The sequence below is a fragment of the Coregonus lavaretus genome, assembly GCF_964263955.1.
Source record: "Coregonus lavaretus genome assembly, chromosome: 30".
NCBI classification, from domain to species: domain Eukaryota; kingdom Metazoa; phylum Chordata; class Actinopteri; order Salmoniformes; family Salmonidae; genus Coregonus; species Coregonus lavaretus.
Genome location: NC_140017.1, coordinates 34,301,532 through 34,324,173, shown reverse-complemented (window position 1 = coordinate 34,324,173; position 22,642 = coordinate 34,301,532). Strand labels below are relative to the sequence as shown.

General features: G+C 44.1%; 1 protein-coding gene across 1 annotated transcript in view; it reads left to right on the top strand.

Moving 5' to 3' along the window:
- Nucleotides 1-22,642, top strand: part of LOC311106221 (neutral amino acid uniporter 4-like) — a 164,382-nt gene that overhangs the window by 54,901 nt on the left and 86,839 nt on the right. Inside the window, exon 10 of the mRNA XM_084148524.1 lies at nucleotides 6,845-7,014. Within this exon, the coding sequence (XP_084004650.1) occupies nucleotides 6,845-7,014 (170 nt within the window). The remainder of the gene's footprint in view (nucleotides 1-6,844; nucleotides 7,015-22,642) is intronic.

The following is a 22,642-nucleotide window of genomic DNA, read 5'->3' as shown; positions in this document are numbered from 1 at the left end:
ACAATGAATGTGCACAAATTGGCGGGAGAGAGCACATTCTGGAGAGAGACGTGCATTGTGCAGCCACACTCCCCTTCTCTTTGGACTGTGCCATCCCCGCGGCCTCCGCAATGGATTAGTCTCGGCCTCTGCAATGGATTAGTTCACTGAGATGGGTGCGAATTAGAAAGCTGTCTCGTGTGCCATAAAAAGTAATATATGTTTGTGTGTACAGTATATGTACAGTACCAGTCAAAAGTTTGGACACACATTTTTTTTAAACTATTTTTTACATTGTAGAATAATAGTGAAGACATCAAAACTATGAAATAACACGTATGGAATCCTGTAGTAACCAAAAAAGTGTTAAACAAATATAAATATATTTTATATTCTTCAAATAGCCACCCTTTGCCTTGATGACAGCTTTGCACACTCTTGGCATTCTCTCAATCAGCTTCACCTGGAATGGTTTTCCAACAGTCTTGAAGGAGTTCCCACATATGCTGAGCACTTGTTGGCTGCTTTTCCTTCACTCTGCGGGCCGACTCATCCTAAACCATCTCAATTGGGTTGAGGTCGGGGGATTGTGGAGGCCAGGTAATCTGATGCAGCACTCTATCACTCTCCTTCTTGGTCAAATAGCCCTTACACAGCCTGGAGGTGTGTTGGGTCATTGTCCTATTGAAAAACAAATGATAGTGTCACCAGCAAAGCACCCCCACACCATAACACCTCCTCCATGCTTTACGGTGGGAAATACTCATGCAGAGATCATCCGTTCACCCACACTGCGTCTCACAGAGACACGGCGGTTGGAACCTAAAATCTCAAATTTGGATTCCAGACCATAGGACACATTTCCACCGGTCTAATGTCCATTGCTCATGTGTCTTGCCCCAAGCAAGTCTCTTCTTCTTATTTGTGTCCTTTAGTAGTGGTTTCTTTGCAGCAATTCGACCGTGAAGGCCTGATTTCACACAGTCTCCTCTGAACAGTTGATGTTGAGATGTGTCTGTTACTGAACTCTGTAAAGCTCTGTAAAGCATTTCTTGGGCTGCAATTTCTGAGGCTGGTAACTCTAATTAACTTCCATTCCTGTTGCGGTCCTCACGAGAGCCAGTTTCATCATAGCGCTTGATGGTTTTGCGACTGCACTTGAAGAAACGTTCAAAGTTCTTGACATTTTCCGTATTGACTGACCTTCATGTCTTAAAGTAATGATGGACTGTCGTTTCTCTTTGCTTATTTGAGCTGTTCTTGCCATAATATGGACTTGGTCTTTTACCAAATAGGGCTATCTTCTGTATACCTTGTCACAACACAACTGTATACCTTGTCACAACACAACTGATTGGCTCAAACGCATTAAGAAGGAAAGAAATTCCACAAATTAACGTTTAAGATGGCACACCTGTTAATTGAAATGCATTCCAGGTGACTACCTCATGAAGCTGGTTGAGAGAATGCCAAGCGTGTGCAAAGCCATCATCAAGGCAAAGGGTGGCTATTGGAAGAATCTCAAATATAAAATATATTTTGATTTGTTGAACACTTTTTTGGTTACTACATGATTCCATATGTGTTGTTTCATAGTTTTGATGTCTTCACTATTATTATACGAAGTAAAATAAAGAAAAACCCTTGAATGAGTAGGTGTGTCCAAACTTTTGACTGGTAGTGTATATGTGTATGTGTATCTATGTACACTACCTTTCAAACGTTTGGGGTCACTTAGAAATGTCCTTGTTTTAGAAAGAAAAGCAATTTATTTGTCCATTAAAATAACATCAAATTGATCAGAAATACAGCGTAGACATTGTTCAAGGTCTAAATGGCTATTGATGCAGTTTTTTAATGGAATATCTACATAGGCGTACAGAGGCCCATTATCAGCAACCATCAGTCCTGTGTTCCAATGTCACGTTGTGTTTGCTAATCCAAGTTTATCATTTTAAAAGGCTAATTGATCATTAGAAAACCCTTTTGCAATTATGTTAGCACAGCTGAAAACTGTTGTACTGATTAAAGAAGCAATAAAACTGGCCTTCTTGAGACTAGTTGAGTATCTGGAGCATCAGCAATTGTGGGTTCGATTACAGGATCAAAATGGCCAGAAACAAATAACTTTCTTCTGAAACTCATCAGTCTATTCTTGTTCTGAGAAATGAAGGCTATTCCATTCGAGAAATTGCCAAGAAACTGAAGATCTCGTACAACGCTGTGTACTACTCCCTTCACAGAACAGCGCAAACTGCCTCTAACCAGAATAGAAAGAGGACTGGGAGGACCCGGTGCACAACTGAGCAAGAGGACCAATACATTAGCGTCTAGTTTGAGAAACAGACGCCTCACAGGTCCTTAACTGGCAGCTTCATTAAATAGTACCCGCAAAACACCAGTCTCAACGTCAACAGTGAAGAGGCGACTCCGGGATGCTGAACTTCTAGGCAGAGTTGCAAAGAAAAAGCCATATCTCAGACTAGCCAATAAAAAGAAAAGATTAAGATGGGCAAAAGAACACAGACACTGGACAGAGGAAGATTGGAAAAAAGTGTTATGGACTGACAAATCGAAGTTTGAGGTGTTCGCATCACAAAGAAGAACATTTGTGAGACGCAGACCAAATGAAAAGATGCTGGAAGAGTGCTTGATGCCGTCTGTCAAGGATGGTGGAGGCAATGTGATGGTCTGGGGGTGCTTTGGGGGTGGTAAAGTGGGAGATTTGTACAGGGTAAAAGGGATCTTGAAGAAGGAAGGCTATCACTCCTTGGGGCGGCAGGTAGCGTTGTACCAGTAACCGAAAGGTCGCTGGTTCTAATCCCCAAGCCGATTAGGTGAAAAATCTGTCGATGTGCCCTTGAGCAAGGCACTTAACCCTAATTGCTCCTGTAAGTCGCTCTGGATAAGAGCGTCTGCTAAATGACCAATTTATTATCTTTATTTACTCCATTTTGCAACGCCATGCCATACCCTGTGGATGGCGCTTGATTGGAGCCAATTTCCTCCTATGACAGGACAATGACCCAAAGCACAGCTCCAAACTATGCATTAACTATTTAGGGAAGAAGCAGTCAGCTGGTATTCTGTCTATAATGTAGTGGCCAGCACAGTCACCGGATCTCAACCCTATTGAGCTGTTGTGGGAGAAGCTTGACCGTATGGTACGTAAGAAGTGCCCATCAAGCCAATCCAACTTGTGGGAGGTGCTTCAGGAAGCATGGGGTGAAATCTCTTCAGATAACCTCAACAAATTGACAACTAGAATGCCAAAGGTCTGCAAGGCTGTAATTGTTGCAAATGGAGGATTATTTGATGAAAGCAAAGTTTGAAGGACACAATTATTATTTCTATTAAAAATCATTATTTCTAACCTTGTCAATGACTACATTTCCTATGCATTTTGCTATATTTCCTATTCAAACTCATTTAATGTATGTTTTCATGGAAAACAATGACATTTCTAAGTGACCCCAAACTTTTGAACGGTAGTGTGTGTGTGTGTGTGTGTGTGTGTGTGTGTGTATACAGTGCATTCGGAAAGTATTCAGGCCCCTTGACTTTTTCCACATTTTGTTACGTTACAGCCTTATTCTAAAATGTATTAAATAAATATCCTAATCAACCTACACACAATACCCCATAATGACAAAGCAAAAACAGGTTTTTAACCTTTAACAAATGACTCTAACCAAAGGACCTTTATACATCACATATACATATCACTCATTGCATGCACTTATTTTAACCTGATTTCGTTATTTTAGATGATATAGGTCTAGACTCACCCAGCAATTATGCCATCAATCAGGAGATTAAGAACTGAATCCCGAAGTGGGTTGTGCACAGCCCTCTCTTTTTCCCCTGGGTCAATAAACAGTTTCTGAGTTTTTTTCTTGTTGTTGGTCAAGACCAATTCATCCGGGTCACAGCACCAAGTGTTAGCAGTTGATGTTATTCTTCAATAACACAGACCCCAAAGCAAATCAGGGGGAGAAAAATATATTTATTCAAAGAGAACTAATCATAGTTGTTGAGCTGGAAAGTAGATGGTATATGTTAATTCTTCCCTGTCCTCAATGTTTTCTCCACTGAACAAAGAGACAGGATGCAGTTTATAGCCTCAAGCCTAGAATGTTGCTGACCATTTAGAATTCCTTGCAATAACATTGGGCTACTGGCCAAAACCCCAAGTATCCTGTTTCAGGCTCAATGTATACAAATTAGAACTTGCCCCATGTAGCTATGAGTCCCTGGTTGGAACCCCTACAAAGATTCTAAACAGATGTTTGAACTGAAAAACAACTATTTCCATTGATCTTGACCTCTAGTCCTCTATTGACCACTAGTCCTCTTGACCACTAGTCCTCTGCGTTGTGTGTCTTTATCTTCAAATATTCTTACATGTGTATGTGTACTGTATGTGTATCTATGTATGTGTGTGTGTATACAGTGGATTCAGAAAGTATTCGGACCCCTTGACCTTTTTCACATTTTGTTACGTTACAGCCTTATTCTAAAATTGATTAAATAAATACAAATCCTCATCAATCCACACACAATACCCCATAATGCCAAAGCAAAAACAGTTTTTTTGAATTTCTTACACATTTATTAAATATAAAAAAACATATACCTTATTTACATAAGTATTCAGACCCTTTTCTATTTTAATGGTTATTTGTAAAAACCAAATAGTCTGACAAATTGCATTTGACAGGATTTTGAAATACTTATTTCAAATACCTGGGTTAAATGTATGGGAGTGCATTTTACTTAGTATCTTTGAGTATTTAAAATACTTTCCAAGTGTTGTATTCCCAAATACATTAAAATATTCAACTATCTGAACACTTACTTGTATGAATGTATTTGAAAGTAAATTATATTTTTTAAATAGTATTTGAACCCAGGTCTGGTGTTTGTGTGTGACAGGCGGTGCCGGGCGAGAGCTGCCGCAAAGTGTGACATGTTTGTGTGATGAGACTGGATACTTGATATTCTGGCATCGGTTTGCATTTTAAATCACAAACATAAAACGCCAACCGAAAACTCACCACTTCTGTATGAAAAAAAAAAGAATAGCAGCACTATAAAAAAAACATCTGCATTAAAGCCATAAACAAATGATATGCATATGAAAAATGTTTCTTCTAAATATATTAACAAGGTGTAGTTCCGAAATAGAACATTATAGGGCCATTGACAGACAACAAAGCTCTCTAGTCTATAGTACATTTGAGTCATTTAGCAGACGCTCTTATCCAGAGCAACTTACAGTTAGTGAGTGCATACATAATTTTTTTATACTGGCCCCCCATGGGAATCGAACCCACATCCCTGGCGTTGCAAACGCCATGCTCTACCAACTGAGCTACACCCCTACATTCCCTCCCCTACCCTGGACGACGCTGAGACAATTGTGCGCCGCCCCATGGGTCTCCCGGTCGCGGCCGGCTACGACAGAGCCTGGATTCGAACCAGGATCTCTAGTGGCACAGCTAGCACTGCGATGCAGTGCCTTAGACCACTGCGCCACTCGGGAGACTATATCCTGCAGTGGCACTACCAAACTCTGACTCTTCCTGGCTGGCTGTGGAGTACAGTAGGAACTAAGAATTCAGTGGGCTCTGCTTCCCCAGTCAAGAACATCCACTTGTCATGGCCAGAGGCAAAAAAAGCGCAGGCCAAGCAGCTGGAAAACTTCAAAACTGTTTCCTCCTGGAGGTAGTGTGACGATCACAGAGCTTATAAATGAACGGTGATGATATGCCTGTGAGCCATCGCCGCGTCGGGACATTTCCCTCCATCTACAATGTTTGTTTGGTTATGTTAATATCTGTTAATACATTCAATATAAATGGATTATAATTTTTTTCCTCCCTCATCAATCTACATACAATATCCCATAATGACAAAGCATAAAAAACCTGAAATATCACATTTACATAAGTATTCAGACCCTTTACTCAGTACTACGTTGAAGCACCTTTGGCAGCGATTACAGCCTTGAGTCTTCTTGGGTATGACGCTACAAGCTTGGCACACCTGTATTTGGGGAGTTTCTCCCATTCATCTCTGCAGATTCTCTCAAGCTCTGTCAGGTTGGATGGGGAGTGTCGCTGCACAGCTATTTCGATCGGGTTCAAGTCCTGGCTCTGGCTGGACCACTCAAGGACATTCAGAGACTTGTCCCGAAGCCACTCCAGTGTTGTCTTGGCTGTGTGCTTAGGATCGTTGTCCTTTTGGAAGGTGAACCTTCGCCCCAGTCTGAGGTCCTGAGTGCTCTGGAGCAGGTTTTCATCAAGGATCTCTCTGTACTTTTTGGTACCCTTCCCCAGATCTGTGCCTCGACACAATCCTGTCTCGGAGCTCTACGAACAAGTCCTTCGACCTCTGGCTTGGTTTTTGCTCTGACATGGACTGTCAACTGTTGGACCTTATATAGACAGGTGTATGCCTTTCCAAATCATGTCCAATCAATTGATTTTACCACAGGTGGACTCGAATCAAGTTGTAGAAACATCTCAAGGAAACAGGATGCACCTGAGCTCTATTTCGAGTCTCATAGCAAAGGGTCTGAATACTTATGTAAATATTTCTGTTTTTTATTTTTAATAAATGTGCAAAAAGTTTGTTAAACATACTTTAGACCACAGGCAGCCGGTGGCACCTTAATTGGGGAGGATGGGCTCATATTAATGGCTGGAAGGGAATAAATGGAATGTTATAAAAGACATCCATGTGTTTGATACCACTCCATTCCAGCCATGGCAGGGCCTCCATTCCAAACACTCCAGGCTATGTTAAAAATCCACTTAGCAGTTCTCACTCTTATCTCCTCTGTGTGTATGTCTCTCTGCAGGACCAATCAGATGGTGAAGATCCTGTACTCCTTTGGAGTTTTTGTCAGCTTTGCCATCCAGTTCTTCGTCCCGGCGGAGATCATGATTCCCCCGGTCCAAGCAAGGCTACGGGAGAGCTGGAGGGCACCCTGTGAGATGATCCTCAGAGGCCTGCTCGTCTGCCTCACCTGTGAGTACCTGGCTAAAGTGTGTATATATATATGGTGTATGTATGGTGGACTGAATGACTGACTGACTGCTTGTTCGTCTGACCCGTGAGTACTTACACTGTATCTATGGTGATGGTGTATTAGAGCTGTGAGTGTGATGATCCTAGCCTTTATACGTTTGCTACAAACTATCCCAAGGGAGATTGTTTCTCTAGGGTTTGTGGGTAGCACGGCTGCCTGTGTATCCATGTAGCTGGGCTGTGAGAAACCTCTGAGAATCTTGTCTGTCCTCTGTGTGATTTACGTAGTGTGAGTGGTCTCAGTTGATCGGACCTGGAATTAATCTGTTTTGCTGAGAATCTCTTTTCGTCTGTGCCACGTTCTGGCTAAGTACTTAAATGAATATAAATCATGAAATATGAAAGACTTGACATATTTTTTCCTACGCAGGCAGGCAGGCAGACAGACAGGCAGCCCCCAGATGTTGAATGAATGAACGAGCAGAAGATTGACTGCGGAATGGCTGGTTGAAATGGTGCTTTCAATCATCTCACTGTGTCTGAGTTCAAATCCTTTTATGGTGTGTCTGTGTCTGTACGTATGGGGTGTTCTAATGGGATACCCCAGGGAGAACCCAACCCAGGGAGGTACAGATGTAGCTCCTCTCCTCTTAATCTCAAAGTAAACACTGATGCCGTTAGTTTCCCTCCTCTCCTCTCCATCTCAAAGTAAACACTGATGCTGTTAGTTTCCCTCCTCTCCTGTCTGAAATGATGGAAATGTTCAATTGGAAACATTTAGGTAGAGCTGGCTAACGGAAGGAAGAGTAGCATGACTGTAAAAGAGGAAACTGCTGAGGGGGAGGTGGAGGAGGAGAGCGTTAGAAACAGATCCTCAGGAGATGTCTGTCTGTCAACAGACGCTGCATACCAACCAATGTGGCCAGTCGGGGCCTGCTAGGATAGGATACTGCACTGTCAATGTGTGGAGGCCTGTTTGCCCAGTTTGATTTTAACCAACTCTACAGTCGTGGTCAAAAGTTTTGAGAATGACACAAATACTCATTTTGACAAAGTCTGCTGCCTCAGTTTTGATGATGGCAATTTGCATATACTCCAGAATGTCATGAAGAGTGATCAGATGAATTGCAATTAATTGCAAAGTACCTCTTTGCCATGAAAATGAACTTAATCCCCAAAAGACATTTCCACTGCATTTTAACCCTGCCACAAAAGGACCAGCTGCCATCATGTCAGTGATTCTCTCGTTAACACAGGTGAGAGTGTTGACGAGGACAAGGCTGGAGATCACTCTGTCATGCTGATTGAGTTAGAATAACAGACTGGAAGCTTTAAAAGGAGGGAGGTCCTTGAAATCATTGTTCTTCCTCTGTTAACCATGGTTACCTGCAAGGAAACACGTGCCGTCATCATTGCTTTGCACAAAAAGGGCTTCACAGGCAAGGATATTGCTGCTAGTAAGATTGCACCTAAATCAACCATTTATCGGATCATGAAGAACTTCAAGGAGAGCGGTTCAGTTGTCAGGGCGCCCAAGAAAGTCCAGCAAGTGCCAGGACCGTCTCCTAAAGTTGATTCAGCTGCGGGATCGGGGCACCACCAGTGCAGAGCTTGCTCAGGAATGGCAGCAGACAGGTGTGAGTGCATCTGCACGCACAGTGAGGCAAATACTTTTGGAGGATGGCCTGGTTTCAAGAAGGACAGCAAAGAAGCCACTTCTCTCCAGGAAAAACATCCTCCAAAACATCCTGGGTGGGTGAATAGTGAGAGCCCTGTCCATGGTGCTGTACTGGCTGGGTGACCAGACAGTGCTGCCCATGGTAGACTTACCCTGACCTTTACCAGAGTGAGGTTAGAAGTGAAAGCTAGGGACAACTTCATTCCATGAACTAAGCATTAGTAGTCCCTCATCCACATCATCAACACAACATGTAATCCCTGTTCCCAGACTTCCCCCTCCAACCTTGTTTCTACAGTACAACGTGATGCAGCATCAACTATGAAGCTTAACATGCATTAGCTTGCATTGAAGCTGTCAAGTTTATAAATATATATATCCTAAAAAAGTAATTGATGAATTTATGTTGACTGAGGGAATATTCTGTGATCTTATAGTATCTCTATGGTTTGTCGTAAAACCCATCTTTGGATAAATTGAATCAGCCACTGAACCGTGGAGCCACCCAGAATTGATATACAGTGCATTCGGAAAGTATTCAGACCCCTTGACTTTTTCCACATTTTGATACGTTACAGCCTTATTCTAAAATGGATTAAATAAACCATTTTCCTAATCTATCTACCCAGTATACCCCATAATGACAAAATCGAAAAGAGGTTTTTTGATAAAATAAAAAATAAAAAAATTAAATACCTTATTTACATAAGTATTCAGACCCTTTGTTATGAGACTCGAAATTGAGCTCATGTATGCATCCTGTTTCCATTGATCATCCTTGAGATGTTTCTACATCTTGATTGGAGTCCACCTGTGGTAAATTCAATTGATTGGACATGATTTGGAAAGGCACACACCTGTCTATATAAGGTCCCACAGTTGACAGTGCTTGTCAGAGCAAAAACCAAGCCATGAGGTCTAAGGAATTGTCTATAGAGCTCCGAGACATGATTGTGTCGAGGCACAGATCTGGGGAAGGGTACCAAAACATTTCTGCAGAAGAACACATTGGCCTCCATCCTTCTTAAATGGAAGAGGATTGGAACCACCAAGACTCTTCCTAGAGCTGGCCGCCCGGCCAAACTGTGCAATCGGGGGAGGAGGGCCTTGGTCAGGGAGGTCAACAAGAACCTGACAGAGCTTCAGAGTTCCTCTGTGGAGATGGGAGAATCAGGCCTTTATGGTAGAGTGGCCAGACGGAAGCCACTCCTCAGTAAAAGGCACATGACAGCCTGCTTGGAGTTTGCCAAAAGGCAACTAAAGGACTCTCAGACCATGAGAAACAAGATTCTCTGGTCTGATGAAACCAAGATGGAACTCTTTGGCCTGAATGCCAAGCGTCACGTCTGGAGGAAACCTGGCACCATCCCTACGGTGAAGCATGGTGGTGGCAGCATCATGCTATAGGGATGTTTTTCAGCAGCAGTTACTGGGAGACTAGTCAGGATCGAGGGAAAGATGAACGGAGGAAAGTGCAGAGAGATCCTTGATGAAAACCTGCTCCAGAGCGCTCAGGACCTCAGACTGTGGTGAAAGTTCACCTTCCAACAGGACAACGACCCTAAGCACATAGCCAAGACAACGCAGGAATGGCTTTGGGACAAGTCTCTTAATGTCCTTCAGTGGCCCAGCCAGAGCCTGAACCCGATCGAACATCTCTGGAGAAACCTGAAAATAGCTGTGCAGCGATGCACCCCATCCAACCTGACAGAGCTTGAGAGGATCTGCAGAGAAGAATGGGTGAAACTCCCCAAATATAGGTGTGCCAAGCTTGTAGCGTCATACCCTAGAAGACTTGAGGCTGTAATCACTGCCAAAGTTGCTTCAACAAAGTACTGTGTAAAGGGTCTGAATACTTATGTAAATGTGATATTTCCGTGTTTTCTTTTTTTATGTGCAAAAATTCCTAACAACCTGTTTTTGCTTTGTCATTATGGGGTATTGTGTGTCGAATGATGAGGAAAATTGTTTATGTTATCAATTTTTGAATAAGGCTGTAACGTATCAAAATGTGGAAAAAGTCAAGTGGTCTGAATACTTTCCGATTGCACTGTATATTAAAATAAATATCAGTTTACCGCCGTCACTCGTGGATACCCTTATTTATGATATTCATGAAGTTGGGCATGATGACAGAATGTTCCTCCAACCATCTATTCCTTTGTCTGTTCATCCCCCAATCCATCTATTTCTTCATGTATGTATATTTTTGTCTGTTCTGTCCTTTCGACTATCCGATCCTCAGTTGGCTGAATGCGTATGAATGCCCTGACTTCTGCAGAGGCCGTATCACCGTAAATGCTGCATGGCCAATGCAGACGTTGGATTGACCATGCATTGCCCAGATGCACAATGCACTTCTCTCCAGAATGCGCTCTCTCCCGCCAATTTGTGCACATTCATTGTTTCATAACTTCATTTTGTGAATTGCTTGCATTTGATTGTTATTGTATATCAATTCTCCATGACATATTTCCCCAGTGGTAGCCTATATTTACCGGTAATTCCCATTACTTCTAATCTACAATGTTTGTTTGGTTACGGTAATTTCTGTTAATGCATTCAATATATTATTATTCCTTTTACCGTTCTCCTTGTCGGAAACATTGTTGAAAATTTATGAACCCACTACTGCTCTGGATAAGAGTGTCTGCTAAATTACAAAAATGTAAAAGTGTGTGTGTGCAAGTGAGAGAGAGATAGATATGAAATATGGGGACACGTGTCTGTGTGCTCTTTCATCCCTTCATTAACAGCAGTAGTATTTTAAACTCCAGAAACCAGGGATATGTCAGTCTAATGAAATAAGGATTCTGAGAAATGCCATATGCATGCCCGTTTCTAATAAGTTTCCCGGAATGAAACTCTTTCTTTCTTTCTTTCTTTCTTTCTTTCTTTCTTTCTTTCTTTCTTTCTTTCTTTCTTTCTTTCTTTCTTTCTTTCTTTCTTTCTTTCTTTCTTTCTTTCTTTCTTTCTTTCTTTCTTTCTTTCTTTCTTTCTTTCTTTCTTTCTTTCTTTCTTTCTTTCTTTCTGATGAAGTCTCCTAGGACCAACACTCCAGATTGCATTGGCAGTGTGCAGCGCTCACCTTGGTTTAACTGTGTGTGTATTTTCTGTTTCTCTTTGTGAGTGTGTCTGTCCCTTTTCTCTATCTCTATTTGTCTTTGAGTGTGTCTCTTTCAGTCTCTGTGCCTGGCAACAGACATCATTGATAGAAAACAGACATTACTAATCCGGACACATCTCATCTTTATGGAAAACACCCACCTCCGCTCTGCAGCAAATGTTGCTGTTGTTCTCCATCTGCCTCCGGTTCTAACGCATGCTCTGGATGTCTCTCATTACCCCCCACACACACACACACACACATACACGTACTTATGCGCACACGCAGATACAGACTCACACACATAACTACAAAATAATTGGAACTTGGAACTTAGGGCCTCCCATTTCCAGAAGCCAACTCAGTGGGGCCATGCAGTGAGTTGCTGGTGTGAAAAGAGCATCTGAAAGAGAGAGTTCATCTACTCTGTGAATGAACAGCAGAGAAGAGCACAGCGGATGGGGGGGAAAGTTAAGTTCACCCCCACTGTGAAGAACTGTTTGACTCTGAACTCTACTGAGAGAGTACTGTGAGGGTTGTGGATACAGAGGAGATGTGAACTGGGCCTGGAATTTACTCTGTGTAGTTTGGAAGTGTGTCTGTTGTGGAAAATGTGTGGGTGAGGGCGTTAATGTTGGGGTGATGTGTCAAAGTTACCCTTTGACGTTCCTCAAAGTTATTTACCTTGAAACTTTTTTGTTTACTGCTATAAGCTAGCTAAGAGTCACTGTGCTTGTTGTGATGATGTAATAATGTAATTACCAGAGCAGAAGTTTGGCCGGTACAAGACATTAAACACTGGTCAACAGGCCAACTGGCAGATATTAGTTCTAAAGTGGTCTTTGTCTCAACTTGTTTGTTAGCTAAGAAGGGAAGTAAAAGGCTTTGCATGCTTTTTACACGCACACATACACTACGTTGACAGACACACAACAAACACACACATACACCACATTGACAGACACACGGCAAACACACACATACACCACATTGACAGACACACCGACAAACACACAAAGAGCGAACATCAGAGGGACATATCTAGATTGATGTGATATCTAGGGAATTCTATTTCTTTGTACCATTGTTCTGCACAGCCAAAAGACCAGCGCTGCAGAAAGGAGAAAACAGGTTCAAGGTCTCTCCTCCCCTCTCTCCCCCTCTCCTCCCTGGGGCAGGTGGTAGCCTGTACCAGATGGGTAGAGCAGGTGTGTGGGGGAAGAGGACACTTCAGATTAGGAACCATTTCAATATGTAATGAGCTCCAGCACCCCTACTCCAGGGGAAATGCAACATAAATCAATATTATTATCCCCCTGCCGTGCTGTACGGATTCATTTAGTGGTATGTATATGTTGTAGTGTTGCGCGGTATACCGAAACTTTGGTACTTTTTCGATACAAAAAAACCTGGTTCAGTACTTGAATTACATTCAGTACTTCTGTCATGTGTCTCACATGATTGAGAGGATCAAGTCTGTATCAGCGCAGCATCTTATAGCGCGAAGAGCAAAGTGCCCGTTCTACTTCCTCATTCATTGCTAGAGCTGTCTGGCTGCATTGTTAGCTCCCCACTCATGCTGCACAGAAGTTAAAATGCTTGAATAATGCAACGACATGTAGAAATGTTGAAACTGTTCATTACTGTTCGTAAAACAATGTCCATACAGGCTAGAACACTTTTACAATGCAAGACGATACCGGTAGCTTCCAGTTTAATTTTAGGCGGACTTTCCTTGCTAGCTTTTTTGTCATTTGTAGCCCCATGAAATCAGCTAAAACAAGCAAAACAATTCAATGTGTGCACACACTACTATTGAATAATATGCATTCACCTGGATTGTGAATAGACCTATAGGCTACATCTTGACTTACCCAGTTTTATCAGTAGAGATTTACCATTCAAATAAATGTCTACCATTATGTTGTTTTGTAGTTGGGTTGGTAAAAACAAAGTCAAATTGATTGTATAATTGATTCATTAATGCACACATGGCTGTCTCTAAAAAAATATACATAAAAATGTTTTAGTGTAATGATATTAAACTCAAAAGATGTCCAATGATTGAAGATAGCAGTAGCTGAGTTTATCCGTCTTCTTTTCTTTGTTGTGTTAACCGTTGGTATCGAGTATCGTGATACTAAACCTGGTATCGGTGTCGCAGTCAAAATTCTGGTATCGTGACAACACTAATATGCTGTATCGGCTTCCACTGAGGGTGTGTGTGTGTGTGTGTGTGTGTGTGTGAGAGAGAGAAAGAGATAATTGTTTGTGTGCAGGTGAGAAAAAGACACTGTGCGTCTGTGTACAGTGCACCTGTGAGACAGAGAGAGTTTGTGCATGTGTCATTTGTCTGTGTGTAAGGGTTGTAGTCTGTTAGATGCTCACACGATAGACTGTCACGCAGTACATACATACAGTACCAGTCAAAGGTTTGGACACACCTACTCATTCAAGGGTTTTTCTTTATTTTTTACTATTTTTTACATTGTATAATAATAGTGAAGACATCAAAACTATGAAATAACACATATGGAATCATGTAGTAATCAAAAAAGTGTTAAACAAATCAAAATATTTTATATTTGAGATTCTTCAACTAGCCACCCTTTGACTTGATGACAGCTTTGCACACTCTTGGCATTCTCTCAACCAGCTTCACCTGGAATGCTTTTCCAACAGTCTCGAAGTTCCCACATATGCTGTGCACTTGTTGGCTGCTTTCCTTCACTCTGCGGTCCGACTCATCCCAAACCATCTCAATTGGGTTGAGGTCGGGGGATTGTGGAGGCCAGGTCATCTGATGCAGCACTCCATCACTCTCCTTCTTGGTAAAATAGCCCTTACACAGCCTGGAGGTGTGTTGGGTCATTGTCCTGTTGAAAAACAAATGATAGTCCCACTAAGCCCAAACCAGATGGGATGGCGTATTGCTGCAGAATGCTGTGGTAGCCATGCTGAATTCTAAGTAAATCACAGACAGTGTCACCAGCAAAGCACCCCCACACCATAACACCTCCTCCTCCATGCTTTATGGTGGGAGATACACATGCAGAGATCATCCCTTCACCCACACTGCGTCTCACAAAGACACGGTGGTTGGAACCAAAAATCTCAAATTTGGACTCTAGACCAAAGGACAGATTTCCACCGGTCTAATGTCCATGGCTCATGTTTCTTGGCCCAAACAAGTCTCTTCTTCTTCTTGGTGTCCTTTCGTAGTGGTTTCTTTGCAGCAATTTGACAATGAAGGCCTGATTCACACAGTCTCCTCTGAACAGTTGATGTTGAGATGTGTCTATTACTTGAACTCTGTGAAGCATTTATTTGGGCTGCAATTCCTGAGGCTGGTAACTCTAATGAACTTATCCTCTTCAGCAGAGATAACTCTGGGTCTTCCATTCCTGTGGCGGTCCTCATTAGAGCCAGTTTCATCATAGCGCTTCATGGTTTTTGCAAGTGCACTTGAAGAAACTTTCAAAGTTCTTGAAATGTTCTGTATTGACTGACCTTCATGTCTTAAAGTAATGATGGACTGTTGTTTCTCTTTGCTTATTTGAGCTGTTCTTGCCATAATATGGACTTTGTCTTTTACCAAATAGGGCTATCTTCTGTATACCAACCCTACCTTGTCACAACACAAACACATTAAAAAGGAAATAAATTCCACAAATTAACTTTAAACAAGGCACACCTGTTAATTGAAATGTATTCCAGGTGACTACCTCATGAAGCTGGTTGAGAGAATGCCAAGAGTGTGCAAAGCTGTCATCAAGGCAAAAGGATGGCTTTATAAAGAATCTCAAATATGAAATATATTTTGATTTGTTGAACACTGTTTTGGTCACTACATGATTCCATATGTGTTATTTCATAGTTTTGATGTCTTCACTATTATTCTACAATGTAGAAAATAGTAAAAATAAAGAAAAACGCTTGAATGAGTAGGTGTGTCCAAACTTTTGACTGTTACTGTATGTATGAACACACAAAGACGAAGACGAGACGTGTTGATATAAGTTCTTCAGGGATTGAACTTTACCTACACTCCAGCAGGCAGACAGAACAGCCCAGAAAGTCGTTACTGTTTGAACATTGCAGGTCTCCTTCATGTTGGTACAGTTTCAAAACTGGTGCCTAGGTAACTGTTCTTCTATAGTGTTCTGTCTTTCTTCTCTTTCTGTTCTCGGTTAAAGGCCGGCGTCTGATCTCAAGGGCAGAATGTGGAGAGGGTGAGGGAGGCACACCTACTCCACACTCTGCCTTGTAGTTACCAGGAGCCCTGTCCATGGTGCTGAACTGGGTAGGTGAATAGTAAAACCCGGTCCATGGTGCTGAACTGGCTGGCTGACTAGTGAGAGCCCTGTCCATGGTGCTGAACTGGCTGGGTGAATAGTTAGAGCCCTGTCCATGGTGCTGAACTGGCTGGGTGAATATATGTAACCTAACTGGGGATTTTAGTGTGTCAGCAGGTTTTTCCCCGAGGATAATGTATTCATAGAACTTCACTGTCATGCAAATGCACACTATCATGCAGAACTTTACGGTGATGAAAATAGTCCACTGTTTTTCCCACAAAACGATCCATGTAAATTGCCCGCAAAACGTATATTAACTCTACTGAGTATTGCCATTGTCTGTGAAATCCTTTGTGTGAAACATGGATTGTCTCGGTCCAATTTTCTCTTCAGTCTTCAGAATATGAAGAAACCCCAGGGTCTTCTTGTTAGCATGTGATTAGCTAACATGTTCCATCATTATAGTCTCTGTAGGCCTATGTTGTTTTACTGTTCAGTAAAGGCTTGGTTTGTAGGGCAAGTCTTGCTGTGTTTGAATACCCACTGCCACATTGTCCAAATGCTGATATTTATGAAGATGCGCACGACAACAATTTAGCTAAAAATGTGGAAATAATTGTATTTTACCATCAAGTCATTTTGATTTGTTTTTCAAAGGTCTACCTTTTGGGGGAAAACAGCGTCACGTGGAGCTGAAGAACTGCTCTATTACTTTGAACCCAATTTAAAACCCATTTGATGCATTTTTCTTTCCCTCCACACGCTCTCTCTCCTTTTCTCTTCTGCGCTGCTCTTTCATTAGTGATGATTACAGTGGAGATCAGAGTGCTGCGGAGAGAAAGACATCTGGAAATATTAAAGCTTGGAAATAGAATATGTCAGTTACTTCTAATCGCTCATATCTGTTATTGCTGTGGAGAGAAACTTCAAAAGTGCCAGCGCCTCCACACCTCTGACAGGGAGAGAGAGAAGGTTAGACAGAAGAAATCACTCCTCTGACAGGGAGAGAGAAGGTTAGAGAGAAGGTTAGAGAGAAGGTTAGACAGAAGAAATCACTCCTCTGACAGGGAGAGAGAAGGTTAGAGAGAAGGTTAGAAAGAAGAAATTCTGGGTGTTTTTTGGGTACTAAAGAGTTTTTTTTACCATTGATCTTTCTTTAACAATGGAATCTCTCAGGAAAACCTTTTTCAGTTTTCTCAGAAGCAATAACAAACTAAAAAGACGTATTGTATAGAAATACACACACATAGACTTCATTTAAATCCAGCCGTAACCAGATCAAGAGCCACTTCAATATGCAGGTATTTCATTGACAGATCAATCAGAACCTCTGGAGTCGCATGTCAGTCTGAGCCTCATATCAAGGGTCCTATAGAATTTGCCTTGCGGAGAACGTGGACGAAATCAAGGAATCTAGACATTAAAACGGAATTCAACGATATTCAAAAATGTATTGAACTTAGTAGGAAATCAACTAAATCTATTGAAAAAAATCATTAAGTTAAAGACATGAACAAAATGTATCAGTGATTCGTATTTTCCTGCAACTTTCTGAAACGGCACAGGAATGCCCGTGTGTGTGTGAGTGTGTGTGTGTGTGTGTGTGTGTGTGTGTGTGTGTGTGTGTGTGTGTGTGCGGTGCGCTCCTATGGCTACACCTTGTGTAGTCGTTAGCGATGATGCTAATGATGACCATCTGGAAGAGATGGGAAGTCTTTCCCCAAAACCTTGTCAATTAAATATAGTAGCTTATGGATACCTGGCAGAATTATATAATGATTATTTACAGGGGTGCAGCTTTGGTTTTAGAAGTGGGGGGGACATAATTATTGTTATTTTATTTTTATCCAGTCGGATAAATACTCCTACCCGACCGCTTGGAGGCGTCCGCATGGTCCTAAAGCACACTGTTGTCTTGTTTTGTATCACATTCCAATGATAAAACTGGGGGGGGGGGGGGGGGGGATAACAATGCAATGTTGCGCCCCTGATTATTTGCATCAATCCAGTGGCCATTTGATTTGCAAACTCTGCAATTTTTATTTATTTTGTATTTCTCCTTTATTTAACCAGGTAAGCCAGTTGAGAACAAGTTCTCATTTACAACTGCGACCTGGCCAAGATAAAGCAAAGCAGTGCGATAAAAACAACAACACAGAGTTACATATGGGGTAAACAAAACATAAAGTAAAAAATACAACAGAAAATAGATATACAGTGTGTGCGAATGTAGTTAGTTATGGAGGTATGGCAATAAATAAATAGGCCATAGTGCAAAAATAGCTACAATTTCGTAATTAACACTGGAATGATAGATGTGCAAAAGATGATGTTCAAATAGAGATACTGGGGTGCAAATTAGCAAAATAAATAACAATATGGGGATGAGGTAGGTGGGTGGGCTAATTTCAGAATGGCTGTGTACAGGTGCAGTGATCGGTAAGGGAGAGTCTCCAGCTTCAGAGATTTTTGCAGTTCGTTCCAGTCATTGGCAGAAGAGAACTGGAAGGAATGGCGGCCAAAGGAGGTGTTGACTTTGGGGATGACCAGTGAGATATACCTACTGGAGCGCAGACTACGGGTGGGTGTTGCTATGGTGACCAGTGAACTAAGATAAGGCGGGGATTTGCCTAGCAGTGATTTATAGATGACCTGGAGCCAGTGGGTTTGGCGACGAATATGTAGTAAGGGCCAGCCAACAAGAGCGTACAGGTCACAATGCTGGGTAGTATATGGGGCTTTGGTGACAAAACGGATGGCACTGCGATAGACCACATCCAATTTGCTGAGTAGAGTGTTGGAGGCTATTTTGTAAATGACATCGCCGAAGTCAAGGATCGGTAGGATAGTCAGTTTTACGAGGGCATGTTTGTCAGAGTGGTGTGTGTGGATGAGTGAAAGGAATCAAGCGCAGGAACCAGGATGACTTCAACCGTCTTTAGTAATGTCCAACACATGAACAATGAGTCGCCAACCCAACTGGGTGGCGCAAACAATTACGCACAAACACAGTGCGTATAAACAAGAAAAGCGCACGCAGTGCGAACTCTCGGAAAAACAACAACGAGAGAATACAAACTCCTCTGAGGCAGGCTGACAATAAACAATCACGCATAACACCTGACCCAAACAAACGAAACTAAATAGGGAACATCATCAAACACAAACAAGGGACAGGTGTTACAAAGAGACAAAACCAAACGAACATGAAACATAGAACGGTGGCAGCTAGTACTCCGGAGACGACGACCGCCGAAGCCTGCCCGAACAAGGAAGAGGAGCAGCCTCGGCCGAAACCGTGACAGTACCCCCCCCTTGACGCGCGGCTCTAGCCGTGCGCCGACCCAGGGCTCGGGGACGACCCGGACGACGCGGAGCAGGGCGCGCAGGATGACCCCGATGGAACTCGGTCAGCAGGGACTGGTCCAATATGTCCCTCCTTGGCACCCAGCACCGCTCCTCCGGGCCGTACCCCTCCCACTCCACGAGATATTGAAGACCCCCCATCCGGCGTCTCGAATCAAGGATGGACCTCACGGTGTACGCCGGAGCCCCCTCGATGTCCAACGGGGGTGGAGGAGTCTCCTCAATCTCAAAGTCCTGGAGTGGACCAGCTACCACCGGCCTGAGGAGAGACACATGGAACGAGGGGTTAATATTCTTGTAATCAATAGGTAGTTCTAACCTGTAACTCACCTCGTTCAATCTCCTCAGGACTTTAAAAGGCCCCACAAACCGCCGACCCAGCTTCCGGCAGGGCAGGCGGAGGGGCAGGTTTCTGGTTGAGAGCCAGACTCGATCTCCAGGTGCGTACACTGGCCCCTCACTGCGGTGTAGGTCGGCGCTCGTCTTCTGTCGACGTATGGCACGCTGCAGATGGACGTGTGCAGCGTCCCACGTCTCCTCCGAGCGCCGCACCCACTCATCCACAGCGGGGGCCTCGATCTGGCTCTCATGCCATGGTGCCAGAACCGGCTGGTACCCTAATACACACTGAAAAGGGGTTAGTTGGGTGGAGGAGTGGCGGAGAGAGTTCTGTGCCATCTCGGCCCAGGGCACATATCTCGCCCACTCCTCCGGCCGGCCCTGACAGTATGACCTCAGGAACCCTACCCACATCCTGGTTAACACGTTCAACCTGCCCATTACTCTCCGGGTGGTAACCCGAGGTAAGGCTTACCGAAACCCCCAACCGTTCCATAAATGCTCTCCACACTCTGGAGGTGAACTGGGGGCCTCGGTCAGACACTATATCCTCGGGTACCCCGTAATGCCGGAAGACATGGGTAAACAGAGCCTCAGCGGTCTGTAGGGCAGTGGGTAGACCCGGCATGGGAAGGAGACGACAGGCCTTCGAGAACCGATCCACAACGACCAGGATGGTAGTATTCCCCTGTGAGGGGGGAAGGTCGGTAACAAAATCCACCGAGAGGTGGGACCAGGGTCGTTGTGGAATAGGCAGGGGTTGTAGCTTACCCCTGGGCAAATGTCTGGGCGCCTTACACTGGGCACACACCGAACAGGAGGAGACATAAATCCTCACATCCCTAGCTAACGTTGGCCACCAGTACTTCGTGCTAAGGCAGTGCACTGTCCGGCCGATACCCGGATGGCCAGAGGAGGGGGACGTATGAGCCCAACAAATGAGGCGATCGCGTACCTCGAGCGGAACGTACGTCCGACCCACTGGACACTGTGGAGGACTTGGGTCGGTGCGTAACGCCCGCTCGATCTCGCCATCAACCTCCCACACCACCGGTGCAACCAGACAAGACTCTGGTAGTATGGGCGTGGGCTCAACGGACCTCTCCTCCGCGTCATACCGCCGAGACAGAGCATCTGCCTTCCCGTTCTGGGACCCAGGGATGTATGTGATCTTAAACACAAACCGGGCTAGAAACATAGTCCAGCGGGCCTGGCGAGGATTCAGTCTCCTAGCTGCCCGGATGTACTCCAGGTTACGATGGTCAGTTAGAATGAGGAAAGGGTGTTGAGCCCCCTCGAGCCAATGCCGCCACACCTTTAGGGCCTGTACCACGGCTAACAGCTCCCTGTCTCCTACGTCATAATTCCGCTCCGCCGGACTGAGCTTCTTTGAATAAAACGCACAGGGACGGAGTTTAGGTGGAGTGCCAGAACGTTGGGAAAGAACGGCCCCTATCCCGGCCTCTGACGCGTCCACCTCTACCTGGAACGGTAAAGAGGGATCCGGATGCGCCAACACCGGCGCCGAGGTAAACAGGTCCTTCAGTCTCCCAAATGCCCTGTCCGCCTCAGCTGACCACCGCAAGCGCACCGGACCCCCCTTTAACAGAGACGTTATGGGAGCTGCCACCTGTCCAAAACCCCGGATAAACCTCCGGTAATAATTCGCAAAACCCAAGAACTGTTGCACCTCCTTCACAGTGGTTGGGGTCTGCCAATTACGCACAGCTGACACCCGGTCTACCTCCATCTTCACCCCTGACGCAGACAACTGGTAACCCAGAAAGGAGACCGACTTCTGAAAAAACAGACATTTCTCTGCCTTGACATATAGGTCATGCTCCAACAGCCTCCTCAATACTCGGCGCACCAGGGCTACATGCTCTGCTCGGGTAGGACTGTACACCAGAATGTCGTCGATGTACACGACTACTCCCTGTCCCTGCATGTCCCGGAAAATCTCATCGACGAAGGATTGGAAGACTGAGGGAGCATTCATTAACCCATATGGCATGACTAGATACTCGTAGTGTCCGGAAGTCGTGCTAAACGCTGTCTTCCATTCATCGCCCTCTCTAATGCGCACCAAGTTATATGCGCTCCTGAGATCCAATTTTGTAAAGAACTGCGCACCGTGCAGTGACTCCGTCATAGTCGCAATCAGAGGAAGTGGATAGCTGTACTTCACCGTAATCTGATTGAGACCGCGGTAATCAATACACAGGCGCAGACCTCCATCCTTTTTCTTCACAAAAAAGAAACTCGAGGAAGCGGGTGAAGTGGAGGCCCGTATGTATCCCTGTCTCAGAGACTCAGCGATGTACGTCTCCATTGCCTTCCTCTCCTCTTGAGACAAGGGATACACATGGCTCCGCGGGAGAGCTGCTCCTGACTGGAGATCTATCGCACAATCCCCCCGTCTATGAGGCGGCAGCTGCGCCGCCCTAGTCTTACTAAACACCAGTTTCAAATCCTCATACTCGGGGGGAATATGCAGTGCTGTCATTAGATTCGGACTTTCCACCGAGGTCGCCCCTATGGAAACACCCAGACACCGCCCCTCACACTGGGCAGACCACCCTTTAAGAGCTTTCTCTCGCCACATAATAGTAGGGTCATGGGTCATCAACCAGGGAAGGCCCAGCACTACCGGATACGCAGGAGAGTCAATCAGATAGAGCTGAATCGTCTCCTCATGACCCTCCTGCGCCATCATCTGAAGGGGCGCTGTGACCTCCCTAATCAACCCAGACCCTAACGGACGGCTATCTAGGGCATGAACAGGGAAAGGCTTATCAACTGGAAGGAGGGGAATCCCTAACTCTATACAAAACTGGCGAT